Source organism: Lepisma saccharinum, chromosome 16, assembly GCF_977018435.1.
Source record: "Lepisma saccharinum chromosome 16, izLepSacc3.1, whole genome shotgun sequence".
NCBI classification, from domain to species: Eukaryota; Metazoa; Arthropoda; class Insecta; order Zygentoma; family Lepismatidae; genus Lepisma; species Lepisma saccharinum.
Genome location: NC_139244.1, coordinates 23,210,560 through 23,229,213, shown reverse-complemented (window position 1 = coordinate 23,229,213; position 18,654 = coordinate 23,210,560). Strand labels below are relative to the sequence as shown.

General features: G+C 38.5%; 2 protein-coding genes across 2 annotated transcripts in view; both read right to left on the bottom strand.

Moving 5' to 3' along the window:
- Positions 1 to 4,514, bottom strand: part of LOC146000527 (uncharacterized) — a 120,681-nt gene extending 116,167 nt beyond the window's left edge. The window contains exons 1-2 of the mRNA XM_083138273.1: positions 4,405 to 4,514; positions 37 to 729 (exon numbers count right to left, since the gene is read on the bottom strand). Coding sequence (XP_082994399.1) covers positions 37 to 729; positions 4,405 to 4,474 — 763 coding nt within the window. The 5' untranslated portion in view covers positions 4,475 to 4,514. The remainder of the gene's footprint in view (positions 1 to 36; positions 730 to 4,404) is intronic.
- A 517-nt stretch (positions 4,515 to 5,031) lies between these two features.
- Positions 5,032 to 13,672, bottom strand: LOC146000526 (CLIP domain-containing serine protease HP8-like). Its single transcript, XM_083138272.1, has 6 exons — positions 13,608 to 13,672; positions 12,874 to 13,017; positions 11,523 to 11,631; positions 9,759 to 9,940; positions 7,682 to 7,780; positions 5,032 to 5,351 (listed from the first exon to the last, which is right to left on the bottom strand). Exons 1-6 carry the CDS (start codon positions 13,654 to 13,656, stop codon positions 5,032 to 5,034), a joined length of 903 nt encoding a protein of 300 aa, XP_082994398.1. The 5' UTR covers positions 13,657 to 13,672.
- Between the last annotated feature and the right edge of the window lie 4,982 nt (positions 13,673 to 18,654).

The window sequence follows — 18,654 nt, the reverse complement described above, 5'->3', positions numbered from 1 at the left end:
CATAATGCTTGCCCCATAAGAAGCAAAAATACTAACCTGGACTTGCATACTGAAGAAGGGCAAGCCATGGAAAGTCAGTAGGTTGTGGAGATGCGGAAGATACTGGGTTGTATCTACCACATTCGCTCAGAGGGAGACTAGTAGTTTCTAACCCGGAACCATCAGGTGACTCGCCTCCTTCACTTCCTTCTGGTGCACCGGAGTCAGGTGATGAACCACCTTGATCAGAGCCTCCTGGTGGTTTGTTACCAAACTCAGGACGTTCTGGAGTATCTGGATCATCAGGTGACTCTCCTCCTTCACTTCCTTCTGGTGCACCGGAGTCAGGTGATGAACCACCTTGATCAGAGCCTCCTGGTGGTTTGTTACCAAACTCAGGACGTTCTGGAGTATCTGGATTGCCAGTTTCCACTCCTGAAATATTGAAACTACCTTCTTCTGGACGGGACGTTTCTGGAAGGTCCGGCCTGGTGGGAAGATTAGGGTTACCTGGCTGTGGCATATTAGGAGCTTCCGGTTGACTTGATTCTTCCTCTGGTAGGGTGCCTGGAGGTAGAGGGCAGCAGACTTTTGGCATTCGGCCGTCATATCCACAGTTGGAGTCTTGGAGTAATTGGACGGCGTTTGGTAGTTGAGAAATCTGTTGTAGGAGAGCCAGTAAGGTTGGACATTGGCGTAGATTGATGCAATTGCCCACCTCGTTTGATGGTGTTCTGCAATTTTCAGTTTCTGTAAAAGAGATTCTTGGTTTTTTAAACGGCAATAACCAGATAGAAACTACGTTGCTATCAACGGCTCCGTCTAGTTCGCCCCACTTTTTGACTCTGTTTGCACTCACGTGTCTAGTTAGTTACAAAGTGCAACACCGAGTCGTATAGTTGGTTGATTTGATGCCATGTAGTGTATTTGGTATCTACACCGTTTGCACTACCTTCTGCAGCGCTGTACAGTGTGATGTATGGTCACGTCGTACGTGTTAACCAAACAAATGAATGTTTGAAGCAGCAGACAGGCATTTCTTGAATCTTCTTGTGTACAGCGGTTACTTAGTTGAACACAATTTCCTTGCCTCACGTGGGATGTACTTGCACTACACCTGGTGTCAGAAAGTGCAACGAACCAGACTGGCCTGAGTGCAGCCAAAAGCTGAAAGGGCTTTGAGTTCATTCAACAAAATGGTGAACTTAAAAGTCCAGATTAAATTACACCGTAGACTAGCAAGTTACATATCATGCAAGGATATCTGTTGATATCAGTGGATTTTTGGGTTGGTTTATTTACGGTGCTTAATTTGTACCATTATATTGGCCGTAAAGGATTTTCCAGTTCTTTAAGAGTGACAGCTAAACAACTAGCTGACATTCTTCGTTAAATGCTGTACCCTAACGTTACTGTTTTCCATATAGCAAGTCTTCGTGGTGTAGTGGTTGGAGTAGCGCAGTGAAGCGATGGTATTCTAATTTCAAATCCTGAGTAAGGCGTGGATGTTTCCCTGGGTTTGTTCCTTCATCTGCTTCGTGAGTTCATAATTCTTCCCGCCGACCTTCGGGGTGGAATGGTTAGCACAGCGCACTACGACGCCAGGGGTTCCTTTGCATTGGTGTTCTTTGTGAACATCCCTTCGTATATTTCATCATGCTATCACTCATCCTCATCTTCGCGATTAGCCAAAAGTGTTATAATATCAAAGTAAAGTAAACCAAGTTAATCATCATTCATCCAGGCCCGTAGCTAGAATTGATCTCCGGGGCGGGGGGGGGGGGCTCACACCTATCAGAGGGGGCTTTGTAAACCAAGTCCAATTTTCAAAAGTTTAACAGTATTAATTGAAGGTAAACTATGTGTGTGGGAGGAGGATGTCATGAAGTTATATAAAATTTAGAAATATACAAATACTACATTTTTCTATATATTTTAAAACATCGATTTTTGAAGTGTTGACTGCTACTGAAATCATTCCTTACTGCACACTCCATGCTACTTTTGATGATACAAATATTTATATACGCAAGAAAAAAATGCACAATATTCAATCATAGTGTCTACAGTACATTCCATCCCCGGCGGAAGCAATGAAACTCCCCTTCATTCCGAAAATTTGAAAGCTGTTGACCTTTGACGCAGATGTGGAGGGAATTTGCATGATAGCATCAAAGTCACAGATTTCTGTCTAAACGGGAGGTCGCTACAGGGGCAGTGAAGGTACAGATAAAGAAGCTGCCCTGTGAAAGAACTTTCTAGAGTCTAGAGAAGAGGATCTTCTAAATACTTAGACTTCTTCTTAAAAATAAGATGAACAAATATATTAGCTGTTGTTCATGTTCTGAAAATTTCCTTCACCAAAGTTGTGACCAAAATAATATCTGCTGTCTACATATTCATTCTTCACTGTAAACATATTACACAGAATAGTTTTGCCTAATGTCAAGGGGGCTGACGGCAGTGCCAGGGGGAGGGGGCTGATGGCAGTTCCAGTGGGGCTCAGCCCCCCTGGTCAATTTCCTTTGTTTCTTTTACTCGTATTCTACAATGAATACACGATTGGAATATATAAATTACAATACCTTTTTTGATCGTCGCCTTTGCATGAACCTTTCGTGTTAGTTCCATGTATATGTTTGTGTGTTGGGTTGCCTAGTTGGGTGGTTGTTACAAATTTGAAGTTCCTTTTTGACCGTTCTTGCTCGTGTCTGTATCATGCCTTCATTTCTTCCAGAATTAAGACCGTGCCGTAGCCAGCCAGTAGTTTCGTTGCTACGTAAGCTTATTAAACTATTGCGAACCTAGATATTAACGAAAGCAAGGCACACAGAAATTCACATGAATGTTCTAGAATAAATTCTAAGCAGATGCAATTTTTTAGTCTCGAAAATCATGGCGGTTTTTCGAAGGGTGAGAAATTTTAGAAACCGGCTTCTCTGGCTTCGACCAAAAGTCCTCCTCTACAGTTAAGAATCACAGATTTTATAGAAAGGGACAGCCAGCCCATTTGATTCACCTTGCTGTTTATTTCCTTCGCTTTCAGTTATATCTCATGTGTGTTTTTGTTCTGGGAAGCGTAAGAGCCGAGAGCGTATATAAGTGTGTAACTTATAGAGGTCTTTCTCTATCAAAACTTCGTAGCTCTTGAGGCAGTTGCGATTTCACTCAATTTTAACGCGCTATAACTTTAATTGGTTTTAAGAGTATGGCGAGGTGCCAATGGGATTTCTGGCGATTGGCATTTTCTCCTGTCAAGGATTTTGTTCACATATTAATTTTATTATTTCGAAAAATAAATCCCAAAGTTTACTCTAGTAGTATTTTCCAACACGATCCAAAATACAGCATAGAAAAAATATTCAAATGTACAATTTATATATTACTGGACTGATTGGTTGCAAAATTTTAATATTTTAGTAGACATATGAATTGATGGAATCTGAACATGAAGCGTAACGGCACTGTAAAAATGAAATAACTGTAAATAGTTAACCTAATCAATTCAATTTTAAGGGTCCAGTTTTAAAAATATATAGTTATTGTGCACACAAATGTAATATATAATTGAGATCTATCTTTATACATAATAAAATATGAAAATTTCAATTTGAAGGTTTTCTATTTATGAGTGCGTCTCGTGTTTAATGTTTCGAATGTTTATTGACGCTTTGTTTACTTTTATAGCCATAACACAGAGAATGCAACTGCGCTCACGAGAAAAAACGGTCGCGTCCCGTTTCCGTAAATTAACAGGAAGACTGTATTTTTTTTACGGCAGAATATTGTAAATTTTATGATTACGGCTTACAGTGTAGAAATATGTACGGTATTTTAAGCATGATTATGTTATATGTGTTTTATCCTTTCTTGTATGCATCATTGGTATATCAATGGCTTCGTAAACAAATGTTCTTAATCAATCAGTCAAATGATATATCTATAATTTGTATACTATGCTGTATTTGGCTCATGCTGTTAGCATTACCACTAACAAGAAAATTATGATCCGTGTTAACCACAACACAATTCAAACGACAACAAAACTACATCACTATATGAACACGTTTATCCATAAAACCCACAGAAAAAGTACAGAGCTATAAATATTTGAAATCAAAAACTATGAAAGTTAAGTAGCGACAAACTGAAAACATGCTCAATGTTTTGTTACATATTCAAGGTAAACTTTGTTTTTTGGATTGTCTATCTTAATTCCATAAGTTGTTTCAAAGGAAGTACAAACTTCCCATTTTCGAAATCAACTCATTTACAGAACTATAATATATCTTAAAAATACATCATATTTACATGCAAGATTCAAGTCAATTAATGAATTTACTTTATTGTAGAGCAATTGGCAATGATCGATCAGATCGCCCGATATAACAACCAAGAAAACTGGATGTAAATGATTCTACTTACGGCATCTTGCTTCCTGAAGCAGGTTTGAGGAACAGATAACCAGAATAAAAAATGGCACCCACATAATCATCCAGTCTTTCAAGCATGCAGTGAACTTGCTTTGAAAGTAAGGAAAAACTCTCATATCCTATATTTCCTTCTTGCAAGTTGGCAAGGTGCCATTGTATATCACTCCTCATTATGCCGAATTTGATTCATATCCGCTATTGATATTCTGCTTCCTTCCTTCGCAAAACCACAAACCAATGTCTTATCTACAATTTCGACAATAGTTGCTCATTTCCAAACACCTCTACAACGTAGTGTTTATTCTTATTAGAGTCTTATTGGTGCCGCAATAAGAGTGGAAGTTACTTTATCGAGTATTAGAAATTTTGTAACCCTTCTACCAGGGATCACGACTGAAACTGAACCGAAATAATAAAACTAATTCCGACGTAGTTTCAGTCTTCCTGAACCTGAACTAAAACTCCAGAGGCAAGTTTCAGTCTCGTGTAAGTGAGCACGGAGTTTTTGTTCAATTTCGGTTCGGACTGGACTACACTACCAAATATCCAAGCCCGACAGTAAGATATGGAAAGGACAAAAATTACACCAGCAACTTCAATTATTTATTGATTAATGTCATTATTCTTCCATTTTATCAAGGAGCCACTTCAGATAGCACTTGAATCGCGTGTATATTCCAAGCTCTCCATACTCCCCACATTCCAATGGGCCATGCGACACTATTCCAATGAGGAAATACCTGGGTGGGCCCTCGAGACTTTCCGGTTTCATCAGGGGCCCACCGCTGTCCCCTCCGCACGTGTCCTCCTTGACTTTGCCCCCGGCGCACAGCTGGTTCGGAGTGACCTGTGCACGGTTCTTGTAGTCGCTCTGGCACTTCTCGTTGCTGGCCACGGACAGCTTCAACTGCTTCAGGACATTGCTGGTGCGCCTCGTGACTGGAACGGAAAGCAAGTTAACGTCGACTGAAATAAAGCAACTTCTGATATAATATGTACAGTCACCGGCAATAAAAGTAGGACATCTAGATACTGAAATACTCACCTCACTGCAAGGCATTATGTGTGTTGCCTAACCCTACGGCGGTGGTTGAAGTTGCCATTGAGAATTTGCTATTACAATCTTATCGCCGTATAGTTAGGCAACACACACAACACCTTGCAGGGAAGCAAGCATTTCAGGATCTAGGTGTCCCATTTTTATTGCCGCTGACTGTATATAATAAACAGGCACGTATCTAGAACTACTAATATTTCGGAAGGATTCAGAACCAAATTCCTCACAAGTAATAAGAATAATAATCAGGGCTCGAAAAATCCCGGTCGCCAGGTCGCCATGGCGACTAAAAATTTCAGCCTGGCGACTGTGATCTTTTGCTATATTATGTACGAAATTTTGATGATTCTAAGTTGAAATTGCAGCACAGCGTAAGTTAGCAAATGATTTTTGTTATCAACGTTGTGAACATTACATAGAGTCAGTAAGAATTTCTTACCCTTTGTCCCCCAACACCCCATTTCCTGCTTTCTCAAATAATTTAGCGATGTTTTGAATACCGTCAGCATCTTATACAGAGTGTTTCAAAAGTACCCAACCCAAACTTTGGAAATGTATATCATGAAAACCGTAAGAGATATTTAAACCAGGTTTTCTGCATTATAAAGCCTCATCCATTGAGATATTTTGCAATGCTTAAAATTATCAGTTCACTCCGACAGAAAATTATATAAATTAATAACTGACGGAAAGCAGCATCCAATTTTTTCCAGAAATGAACTTCTGAGTAAGAAAAATATGTAAGAAATTATCGAAGGGTCATAATTAGACATTTGATGACTGATGCTATGCCAGTCTGTTATTTGCGACCAATATTGGTCATGTGCAACATTTGATGAATTTTTGACTGGCGATTTTATGGGTTGAGTGAAAAATGCCATTTTTATTATTATTTATCTCCGTATATGGCAACACTAGCAGGTCGAAATATTGCCAACAGTCGCATGCAACATGTGTCTAAGTATTGGCTATACATTTACGTGAACAATCGTAAATCAAGATTTTGTGCCGAAATTGGACTCTGGAGAGAATCCTAGGCTGCCCCTGGTTACATTGAATTCTCTTCGCTCACTTTCGCCTCTACTGTGCCTGTTTTTTAAATGATTCAGCCTGGCGTATTCATTGGAGCAGTGCGTGTGCATTGTTGAAGAGTATTTCACTACTCATTCTTACACTCATGTGCAAGAGATTTTCCAATAAAAATGCCCTGCTTCTGCTGTACCTCACAAAGCAACTGTCTTACAACCAGTCAAACTCCAACAAATGATCCCACAAGTTGTTTAAGAGTTGGTATTTATTGTTGAAAATCAGTTCTCAGATGTTTTCAGCAAATTAACAATGTTTTTTTTTAAAAATAATGTAATTGCTTTTAGATAAATGCTAACATAAATTGATGAGCCCAGTGATAGCCTACAGGATTAGTTTAGTGTAGAAAACCCGGTGTAAATATCTCTTACGATTTTCATGATATACATTTTCAAAGTTTAGATTGCGCGACTTTTGAAACATACTGTAGTATGCACAATTGCTAGTAGGTGGTTTCCTGGCGCCTGATTTTCAGAGCTGGCGCCTAGCTTTGAAGAAAAATGTTCGACCACTGATAATAATGTTCATTATTAATAAGTAAACCAATATTAATATATCTATTATTAATAACAATGTTTGTACGAAACAGGTCAATTATTATTATTATTACATGAACAGGTAGAAAAATATTAGAATAGAGATATAACAGCATGTGGTTATTATCTAGCTTATGTATATTTATTATTATTAAAATTTATACAAATGGAGTGTCCCACCAAAGATATTAATGCCACAAAATTTTAAAATTGATTATTTATTGAGTTCCAAAAAGGTTGTTAGTTCCAGCTAATAAAAAGTATAGTCCATGATCATGAATTTTATACGTATTATTATTATTAATAGTTGTACGCATGGGTTAGCGTAGCCCATAGCACCCGAGCTAGGAGGAACGCAATAACTTCAGTAACAAGTAACGGAAAAATATCCTTGCTGTGGTGAACTTAAAAACTTATGGCAGTTTAGAAACTTAAAGTGGAACACACAGTGATATCAGATCTTTTTTTTTAAGTCGCTGATTAAATTGGCTCATTGAGGTAGGTAACACGCATAACGCATTGCAAGGAAGCCAGTATTTCAGGATATAGACGTCCTGTTTTTATTGGCGGTGAATATACATGAACCTTACGTATGCTGGTGATTCCCCATCCTGCAACCTCCAGCTCCTCTCCTTCATGAGTTTTGTCCAGAAGCTCTCCACGTGGAACGCATATTGGCTTCACCCATTCTGGAAAGGGAATATTACACAGAAGTGGGACTAAGATATAAATTAAATGAAAGCAATACTTTTGCTATAAATTAGTCAAGACTATACCTGTTCTGCTTATTTCAAGTATTTCAGTCTAAATGTTCTTGACTTTTCCCTTATTTATCATTTGTGTACTTTCTTGAAACCCATCCATATTTCAGGACCAACTCGATTAGCTTTTTCCGGAGTCCTGGGTTCGATACTCCATGGAGACACATAGTAGTTCGGATCCCACTTTAAACTGTCGGCCCAGTCCCGATTAGCCTTACTATGCATAAAGTGGACTTAAAATACTAACTCAATCCAATCCAAATCGATTAGCTTTTCCCATGTCATTCCATTCCTTGGCCTCTGTTTTTACATTTGATAACCTTGTGTCAGTTCAACATGTGTGACTATTTTATTCTTTGCTATTTTAGAAGAATTCTTCTTTTTGCAGTATCTACGAGGGGAGTTCAACAATTATTGTCCCTAACATAGAAGGAATGAACCAAAACAACTGAATTTTTTTTAAGAGTCATGTGTAACTCTTTGAATGATTACACACAAAATTTCAGCCATGTAGGGTCTATAATGTTAATTTTATGTTTTTCAGGACAAGAAAATGGAAAAATTGGAAGTAAGAGCCGTCATTAAGTACCGCTGTTCAGAGACAAGTTTGGCCTCGTTTAAGAGAGATCCGGGTAACTTTCTTGGTAGATGTGTGACCGTAAATGAAACCTGGGTACACCATTATGACCCTGAATCAAAACAACAGAGGATGCGGTGGCGGCACCATGATTCTCCACCTCCCAAGAAATTCAAGACAATGCCATCAGCTGGCAAGTTTACGGCCACCATTTTTTGGGATGCCAAAGTAGTATTGTTCATTGACTACCTCCAGCGCCAAAAGACGATCACAGGTGACTATTATTCGTAAATTGATTCCAAAAGTGAGGGATGCAATCAAGGAGAAACGCAGAAGGATGTGTCACCGGAAAATGCTGCTGCTGCAAGACAATGCTCCAGCCCACAAAAGTCATCTTAAATCCGCCGCTGTTGCTGCTGCTGGATTTGAACTAATCGAGCACCCTCCCTACTTTCCAGATGTTGCCCTGAGTGACTTTTACTTGTTCGCAAGGCTAAAGCAGTACTAAATGACGGCTGTCACTTCCGATTTTTTTTCATTTTCTCAGTCAGGGCTCACCTTGTCCTGAAAAGCATAACATAACATTAACATTATAGACCCTACATGGCTGAAATTTTGTGGTAATCACATGACACACAAAAAAAATTAAGTTGTTTCAGATCATTCCTTCTATGTTAGGGACAATAATTGTTGAACTCCCCTCGTACATATGGATACTTTCTTTTAGTGCATATTGACCTCCCCGGTGCCACAGTGGTAATCAAGGGGTCCCAGGTTCGATTGCCGGTGGAGGCACAGTGGTTCGGATCCCACTTTAAACTGTAGGTCCAGTCCCGATTAGCCTTACTGTGCATAAAGTGGACTTAAAAATCAACTCAATCAATTTTAGTGCATATTACAGAGAGCCAATAAATTTGTCCATTAGTGAGAATATACAGTATATTTCAGTCAACTTAGATTTGCCATAAAATTGTATTTATTGTGTCAAATTATATTGCCGAATGCACAAACTGTATTTAATTAAATTATTATCTTGCCTTATTAACCTTCTTATTTGGTAAGCAGTATACTTTTCTGAAACTTTTCTTTTGGCAAATAATAGATAATTGCATAACAATGATACGTACTGGCTAATCGCGTTTGTTCTCAGTTACTAAGCAATTATTTTACATATAATTACTGCCATTTCTGCAAAATGACAAACGTTGTGATGAGGGTATGTGAAAGATGTAAAGAATCTGTTAAGGAAAGGTAAGATGCGTTTAATGTAACATTGAAAACATTCAGATAGAGTAGTTACTAATAAGTATCATTGCAATTATATCTTACGTGTAATATTGGCGTCTTTGTCCAGCCTGATGAGAGCTATATCGTTCAGCTTGGAATCCGGGTTGTACTGCTCGTGGGAGAGGATGTTCTGGGGTGCAAAGTCCTGCACTGGATCAGAGCATTCCTCATCGTTACAGTCCACTTCAGTCCGGCTGTCGAGTTCCCCTAGACGGATTCCTACCCTGGCAAAAGGTACTTGTTAAGAGAACGCCTGGTACTCGTAGATAATGCTAGCTCGGAAGACTAAATGAAATCTCTACTAAATAGTTGTTATTTTATACCCAAATTATTCCCAGCTTCATATAAGTTATAAATAATTATATTTTAATATTATATCTGACGGCCTCTGTGGCTAAGTTATTAGCACAGGGGTCCCGGGTTCGAATCCGGGTGTTCTTTTTGAGTGCCCTTTCTAAAGTTTCATCACTCATCCTCATCTTCGCAATTACGTCGTCGCCTTGTAATCAAGGGGTTCCGGGTTCTATACCCGGTGGAGGCGCAAGTGGTAAACTGTAGGTTCAGTCCCGATTGGTCTTTCTGTGCATAAAGTGGACTTAAAAACCAAAACTCAAATTCCAACCCTTCGCGATTAGCCAAAAGTAGCAGAAAAGCGAAGCAAAATGAACGAAATTCATTAATTTAATATTTTATCTGTGAATGTGTGCGTTCGCCCGTGTGTTTTGATTTGCTTTATTTTACTTCGATTTTTGTGCAACTCTTGGCTACTTCGCGAAGATGGGGATGAGTGATCATATGATGAAACTGATGAATGGACACTCACAAATATCCATGCCCAGGCCAGAATTCGAACACGGGACCCCTGGCGTCGTAGCGCGATGTACTAACCACTGCACCCCAGGGCGGTCGCCCGTGTGTGTATGATATATATATATATATATATATATATATATATATAAAATATAAACACACACCGAGAGAGAGAAAGAAATAGTCCAACAATTTGTAGCTTGTGGATATTAGCAGGCAACTTAAATAACATTAAAATATGATTGAACTTGAGTGATTGTGGACATGTTTAATTATAACAAAGCACTACTGATTTTTATGTTTTGTAATTTTCAATTTAATTTTAAAAGAATTAAGTGTTTGCATAATTTTCAGTTATCGTGGCAATCTCTAAATTCTGCTTAAGTGGTATAATAACTGTTGAATCATTTGGTATATCGTCATGTGAGAACCAGTTTATCAAATACACAGGACAGAAGAAGTAATGTATTCTTAGGAATGAATATGTCTGACCACTGGTAAAGATAAAGCCACGCCTTCGCGGTCAGTTTTCAATGCCGAAGACCTGAGGCTTCGCAAGTGAAAGTTGTCTCGGAATTCGATGACGTCAGGCTTAGCACCCGAGCGTTGAAATTTAGCAGTGCCATCTCATGTCTTTTTGTGGCAGAAGAAGTGGAAGCAAGATTTAGAGATGTACCTCTCAGTGCCTCTCAACGTATTATTCCGGAACTTCTTGCGAGGGCCCGTTCCCAGTGGGAGGTTCGTGCACCGGTTTTACTGCCTTAGATGAAGATCTGCTTATATATATTTTTATCTGAGATCTGACTCTTAAAAAAGAGTTGGAGATACATGATTCAACCTTACTGCTAAGGATAGAAGTGAAGATACGTCGACCTGACTCCAAATAGAAGGGTCTATTTAAACAAAACTGAAAACAGCATTTTTGGAGTTAACGTCCCTCTGGTTCTCATAAGGCGATATAAATCCGCGTACAGAAATTATGTATTAAAAACTTACACTTTTCTTTCTTCCTTTAGGTGTACCACACAGTGGCTCGCTGTCACCACATATCTTTTGTTAAGAAGAGTCCCTCCACACTCATATTCTACGTTGTCCTTGCCATTTTCTGGAAAGGAAGGTCACGTGAGTAATCTATGTGCAATATATAATTAATTTAATGTTCTTATTTTTTATATCTTGTACATTAAAATTTTAGAGTCAATAAGGATTGGAGATGATCGGAAGATATTGCATCCTTAGGAAAGTTACTTTTTAAAAGTAACTAAGGTAGAGACGGAAATAATGGCCTCCGTTGCGGAGTGGTTAGCACAGCACGCTTCCACTCCAGGGGTCACGGCTATGGGTGTTCTTCATCAATTTCATCATATCATCATTCATCCTAATCGTCTCGATTAGCCAAAAGTGACAGAAAAGCGACGTGAAATAACAAAAATCAAATCAAAGTTAGTTAGAGTTACAGTTGATTCAGTCAAAAAATAACTCGGTTGCAGTTACTCGTTTTGGAAAGGAACTCGGTTACAGTTAAAATCAACTATAAGTTACTTTTTACAGTTATTTTAGTGTAGATAAATTATAACACTAATAACCCTAAGTATGGTTTTATTTATTTCACTAATGACCATCAGAAACTAAATTAATTCAATTAATATTCGTGACAATATAAAGAGGCAAGAAAATTCATCCAAAATTCTCTTACGTACGAAAAAGTAAGGAATAGCAGCTGTAGAAGTAATTCTAAATTTCGCCTGCTTAGAAGTAACCGAGCTGCTGTTTCACCATATCATCACTCATTCTCATCTTCGCGATTAACCAAAAGTGGCAGAAAAGCGAAATAAAATTATCCAAATCAATGAATGAGTATTGGATGCTGCATCTCGTATTTGTATTTGTTATTTTACATGGCATTTCTGCCATTTTTGATCGGGACGATGAGGATGAATGACGATTGGAGGAAATTGATGAAGTGCACCTAATGCCCAATACCGGAACTCGAACCTGGGAACTTTGGTGGCGAGGTCAAAAATTGGCCAATATGCATTTCGCAACATGTCACTATTCTACTCAAGAGTACATTGAATATTTTCCCTATACGCCATACAGAATAGTTCTTTTTTATGTGCCGGTGTGTGCTTGTGAACTTTAAAAGTACTAATCAACAAGAGGTGTGTTCTCGATTGGGGAGTTCAGCCAACAATCGAACCCAATTGATATTCAGAAACTGCTACATATACAACTATTAAACTTAGTGTCCTGAAAGACCTGTCTTATTACTAAAGCAATGGTCTCATTTGACTCTGTGCAAATACGCTATGTAATAGTGAGAAATGATAGCGTAGGATTAACTCACTGGTATACCCTATACGAGCTATCCAAGGGTATGCTCCAAGATCCGCGTTGCTTCCTCCGATTATTTTCTCCGATGAACTTGAGCCGCATTTTTCAGGCAGCAATTTCCAGTTCGGATGCTCCTTAGGGTTGAAATTTGATCCACCTGAAAGTGAAGAATGCTTCTTATTGGTTTTCTCTTACTTTGTAATTTCATGATCGTGAAATTTTATAGGATATTTGGTATTTGTATTTTTATTTGTATTTTTATTGGCTACCTTCTGTAAAAGGAGAAAATTTCTCTGTTGAAGGAAATAAATAAATAAATAAATAAATAAAGTAGACCAGTGATTATGCAACATTGAGGAGAAAAGGGTGTAAACTCACTTTTTGGGATGAATTTGGCTTATCACAAATCGGCACACCGAAAAATGTGAGTTTCCTCATCCCACGTTGGGCTGAGTTTCCTGGAGTGTTTTTCCTCCCTTTAGAGGGAAGAGTATCCACGCCCTGCCTTAGGGAGACTTTTTTACACCCTTTGGGGAGAGAGGGGCGAGAATACTCGACCTACCTCAGGGAGTTTTTTTGAGTCTCTTTGAAGATACCTAGAGAGGCCTACCAAATAAAGAGATTATGATGATTGTTATTATTATTGAATAAAGTTAAAAAAGTTAAATAGTACTGATATATAAGCTATAAAAATGCATTATACAAAATTAAGCGGTTTAAAAAAGAAGTTCATTTTGTGCCACTCACCCTCGCATCTCTCTTCGGCGTAGAATAGGCTGACGTATGAGATTGCCATTACAAACAAAATGAAATAATTCTGAAATAAAAACAGTTTATAAAGTTTATTCATTCCTTGGAGGATACGTTATTGGGAAAATCAAACGATACTGACAAATAACTAATTATGTCACTTTTAAATCCATTATGTGAGCATGTCCCGGTGGAGGCACATAGTGGTTCGGATTCCACTTTAATATGTAGTGCCTCCTGATTAGCCTTACCACAGAGCCTTACTGTGCATAAATTGGACTTTAAACACAAACTCAATCAATAAGTATAGATTTGTTCTTCCTTCAACTCTTATGCCAATGCCAATGCCAATGGTTTATTAACAGTTTTTTTGTAAGTATCGGGACCATTGTGCCCTTGACTTACTATCATGTTCTTACAAAGTAGTGTATATTCAACATTTTTCTTGCTATAACCCGGGTCGACTGTCGGCCGGGATTTGGATAATAGTTCATCTGTATTATTTCACTAATTTGAAATTGTTGAGTTCCTTGTTATAATTTTGCATTGACAGAGGAAGGAAATAATCACTATGACAATATGAAATATTTATTTGTATTATGACATCTAAATGCATCCTGAGTATGCCAATGGAAAATGTATGAGATTTGACAACAGAATATAATGAGCCAGAGATGTAGCACAGATAATATGAACATTATTCTGTCTCTTGACTCCAGTTATTGTTTTGTGTTATGTCTGTAATTGCATCCCTCCAAAACATTGAAGAATGTTTGAGACATAATGGTAACAGTTCGTTATATCCGAGACACATTAAAATCGGATATTTTGTGTTTCGCGTGGTTTGTACTTACCAATTGTGTATTGCGGAACATAGTTCATGGTGCCATTATGCTTTTTGCACGAAAACAAACACAATTTTTCACATACAGAGTCATGTTTTTGATTCCTTTCTTCGCTTCTGTAACACACAATATGGCACATTTTGACTCATGTTGTGGGTATGCAGTGTTTCCAAACTTCTTCACCGAAAAATACCTACTATCATGTTCGTCACGTGTGAAAATTTTACATTATGCACGGGTAGCTGATGGATAGCCCGGGTAGCTGACGGATAGCCCCACGAACAATTCACGGATAGCTCCACGAACCATTCACGGATAGCCCCACGAACCATTATGCACGGTAGCTGACGGATAGCCCCACGAACCATTCACGGATAGCCCCACGAACCATTATGCACGGTAGCTGACGGATAGCCCCACGAACCATTCACGGATAGCCCCACGAACCATTTCCAATAAGGTTTGGTTAGGTTAGGCAAGCATAGTGGAAAAAAAGGGTTGGAAACACTGAGAGGGGCTTAGGTCTTCAAACGTACGCAGCATGCAGTTCACGTAGCGAAAGCAATGACAGTTGTGCGTCAGTGAGATATTTCTCTTGAAAAATACATGATTTCCTGGTCAAATATATTCCACGATGAAAGAAAATACCTCGAGGAAAGTTGGATAGCTTGGATAAACTCATTTCCGTAAGTAGTTTCTTCTGTAAAAATGAAGAAATGTGTCTCCGATATAACGAACTGTTACCGACATGAATTCATGTAAATATGTGTGACTATTTATTACTACACACTGACTCACTATAAGCGCTTATTAGAATTACTGTTGTATTAAGAGATACACTTGTACTTACCATCATTAAATTTCACACTCGGATGTCACACAGGTTCTTCTTGTCTTGTTGAAAATTTGTTGGGGAAATGACTTTTGAAGTTGAGACTTTGTTGCTTGTAATAAGACATCTTGTCACTTCTGTGTTTATGAACACACTACCTATACTCGTCCACATATCACTGAAGCAGAACATGTCCAGGTTCTAATGACAGCTCATAAAATGGTAGTTTGGGTTGTTGGATCAGTATGGTTCGTTATGAGAAAACTTGGTATGAAAACCAAAGAGGAATGCACGAACAAAATCTCACTAAAATGTGCAGATTGCTCAAACCTGGAAATTTTCGTTTATTACTGCACTACAGATGAAATGATAACAACTTTCCAGCAGTTAACATAAAGGAAAACATGCATATAATGTACAATACTAATTATATCTGATGTTAGATTTGCAATTGGTATGCGGTACTACCGATGACCCCCCGCTCTCCACCTCACATAAAATAACTTTCAAAATTATTAGACAATTCAAAGGTACCGCTTAACAGAAATTGTTCATCTTAAAATTTAAGCTTACTATACCAATGTCAAATTACAGATGGCAGACTCAGTCAGATTTTCAAGGAATCCAGAGTAAAGCCCCTATCACACGGAACTGGATTTCTAGTTGGAATGCCCTAGTTGGCGCTGAACTAACTTTCTAGGTAGAAATCATGGCTGACTGCTTGACTGGTTTGAAGAAATAGGACATGTTCTAATTGCTACTTGCTTTCCTCGACTGGATTCTGTGGAACAGCCAATCAGAGCAAAGTTTCGCCATGTGAAGATAATCTGTGAGTGTGCAAAGGAGCGTTTTTGTCTGTGGTTTCCGAGTGTTACTCCAGCAATGTATAACGTATACAGCATAAAAAGGCGCGTTGAGTTATACCATCTATGCCGAGTGCACGGAAGAACTAAAATATGCTTCCATACGTGTACAGTAAACGTTGTAAAGTATGTATTTAAGCAGCGCCATTGTCTTGTACCTAATAACGTTTTATACCAAACGTTATTCCTCTCGGTTGAATAGTTATCGGCTTTTAAAAATGTGAAGTGATACATTGTTTACTTCTCACGCGGCCGCCATTACAACTTCCCTCGTATGGGAACAAAAGTCTATTGACAAGTACACTGATAAGTATCGTGTGAGGCGAAAACTAGCAAATTGATAGCAAGTCCAGCGCCAACTAGGGCATACCTACTGGTAATCCAGTTCCGTGTAATGCGGGCTTTAGAGGAAGTTCTTACACTAGCTTTACCATTTTAATGTGCTGTGTTTGTCCTGTGCAGTTTCCTTTACAATCTTGCACTTTTAATCCTTCTCTTTACACCCCTTTTTTTACTTTAATGTAAGGGTTTTAGATAAGTGGATGTTTTCATCTTATACTTTAAAGGGTATAAAATGGCCATACGTGCCGACGCACCCCAAAATTTTGACTCATTCATTCATCATCGTTATTTGTTGGATTCGCAACTTGACATTTTTTTTTCGGTCAAATAGACCTTTTGAGATAATTATTATGGCTTGACAACATTACTTTTGTTGTTTGGATTTGTTTTGTTTTGTTTTTAGGTGAGTGTTCTCTTGTTAAATCTAAGTGTATTGTTTTATCGAATTTGAATCAGAAGTGTCTACATTTTAAAGTTTGCAAGTGTTATTAATACAAAGCATGCAATTAGTCGAAGTAAAGTACCATAATAAGAAAACTGTTAATAATAATAATGATGATGTCGGCAGGGCCCAAAACAAAGGATAGCTTAGGTGCTCAAATTTTATAAATCTCCACCTTGCTAGGTTGCAGATGAAGTTGAAGTCCTGAGTCGAACGCCACTTTACTTCTAAGAAAGTTCCGAAATATAATTTTCTCTCTGACAACGTCAAGACCACGTGGAGCTAAGTATATCCTCCCCTCAAACCTTTCCCACCAATAGCGTCCGTTTTAGGAACTGGCAGTTCTTGTCACGTCCACGTGGAGTAAATGAGACGTTGCCAATTCAGTTTCTTTAGAGATTTCATAACGTGAGGTTATCTTTGCTAGGTTGTTTTTGTGTTGCGCTATTTATATTTTTTAGACACAACGTGGAGAACTTGGGAGTGTAACGTCGTCGCAATTCGTGTTGGATGTCTAAACACTGCGGGAAAAAGTGACAACAGGGCTTCTCAGAAAAAAAAAAACAGATGCTGGCTCGAAACCAGATATGCGTCCGGTCGGCTTCCTCTCGAGCTATGTAAAAGATACCGAACTGGCGTTCGAATCAGGACTTCAACTAGATTGACTTCGTACTCTTCGTCCGAATCATGAGCCTGATGGCAACGGAGATAAAAGTTGGTCACCCGATGGTTTCTGTAATACAGAACTGCTCTGCAATTCTGAATATTTGTACTGACCTAGTAGACGCGTGATGAATTTCCGTTGAAGTGTGAACAGGTTCGTGAAGGTTTAAGTTTTCAATGCAACTGCTGTCCTGTTTGTGTCCTAAGAAGAGTCTGCCACATCTTGATATCTGGCAGTTCCAGCAACACGGCTCGCCCGTCACCATTAGCCACTTCTCTAATCAATCTTACATTTTTCTCTACCATTTTCTAGCCTAAATATTCGAAGGTTATTGACCGCTTCAACAGGGCTGCGGCAAACATTGACAATGGCGGTGGCTGTTTCGACGATTTGATTGGTTTTCGCTGACACAGCTCCCTTTTGTCGTCTGCTCATTTGGTGAAAATCTGGTACTGTTGTGCCTTTTGATCTATAGTTAGTTCATAGACATGTAGAACCAATTTTAGTGTTTAACCACTAGTCATATTGGAAGACATAGGGTAGCAGGCCGCAAAACAATAACATTAATAAAAACGTCTACTCTATTTAATTTTAATTTCTGTTTGTTTTATAGAGCAGCAGTCTGAAACAAAGGGAACAGGGAGGACAAATCTTCTCAAAACTCCAGAAACAATTATTATTGGATTGACTGGATTGATTTGGTGTTTTGAGTCCACTTTATGCACAGTAAGGCTAATCGGGACTGGGCCTACAGTTTAAAGTGGAATCCGAACCACTATGTGCCTCCACCGATAATTATTATTATTATTATTATGTATTAATATTTCATATTACACTGGGACTTCCCTCCTCAGTCATTTATGGTGCATTCATTAAGATAATGTAAATTCAAAGTATAATAATATTAAGGCTAGGAAACTTTACACTGACCTACGATAATCGCACAGTGTCGGTGTGGTTATCGTAACGTTCTGAGGCTCCAGTGGTCTTAGGTTCGAATCATGGGTAATGTACTTATTACGTTTCTTTTCTTTCCTGTTACGTGAGTTCGTTTCG

Coding starts and splice junctions, on each gene's coding strand:
- LOC146000526 (XM_083138272.1), bottom strand. CDS start 13,656: ATGGCAATCTCATACGTCAGCCTATTCTACGCCGAAGAGAGATGCGAG. Junction 9,941..11,522: donor CTAAAGGAAGAAAGAAAAGT/GTAAGTTTTTAA, acceptor ACCTTTTGCCAG/GGTAGGAATCCGTCTAGGGG. Junction 5,352..7,681: donor ATGGGGAATCACCAGCATAC/GTAAGGTTCATG, acceptor TTTCCGTTCCAG/TCACGAGGCGCACCAGCAAT.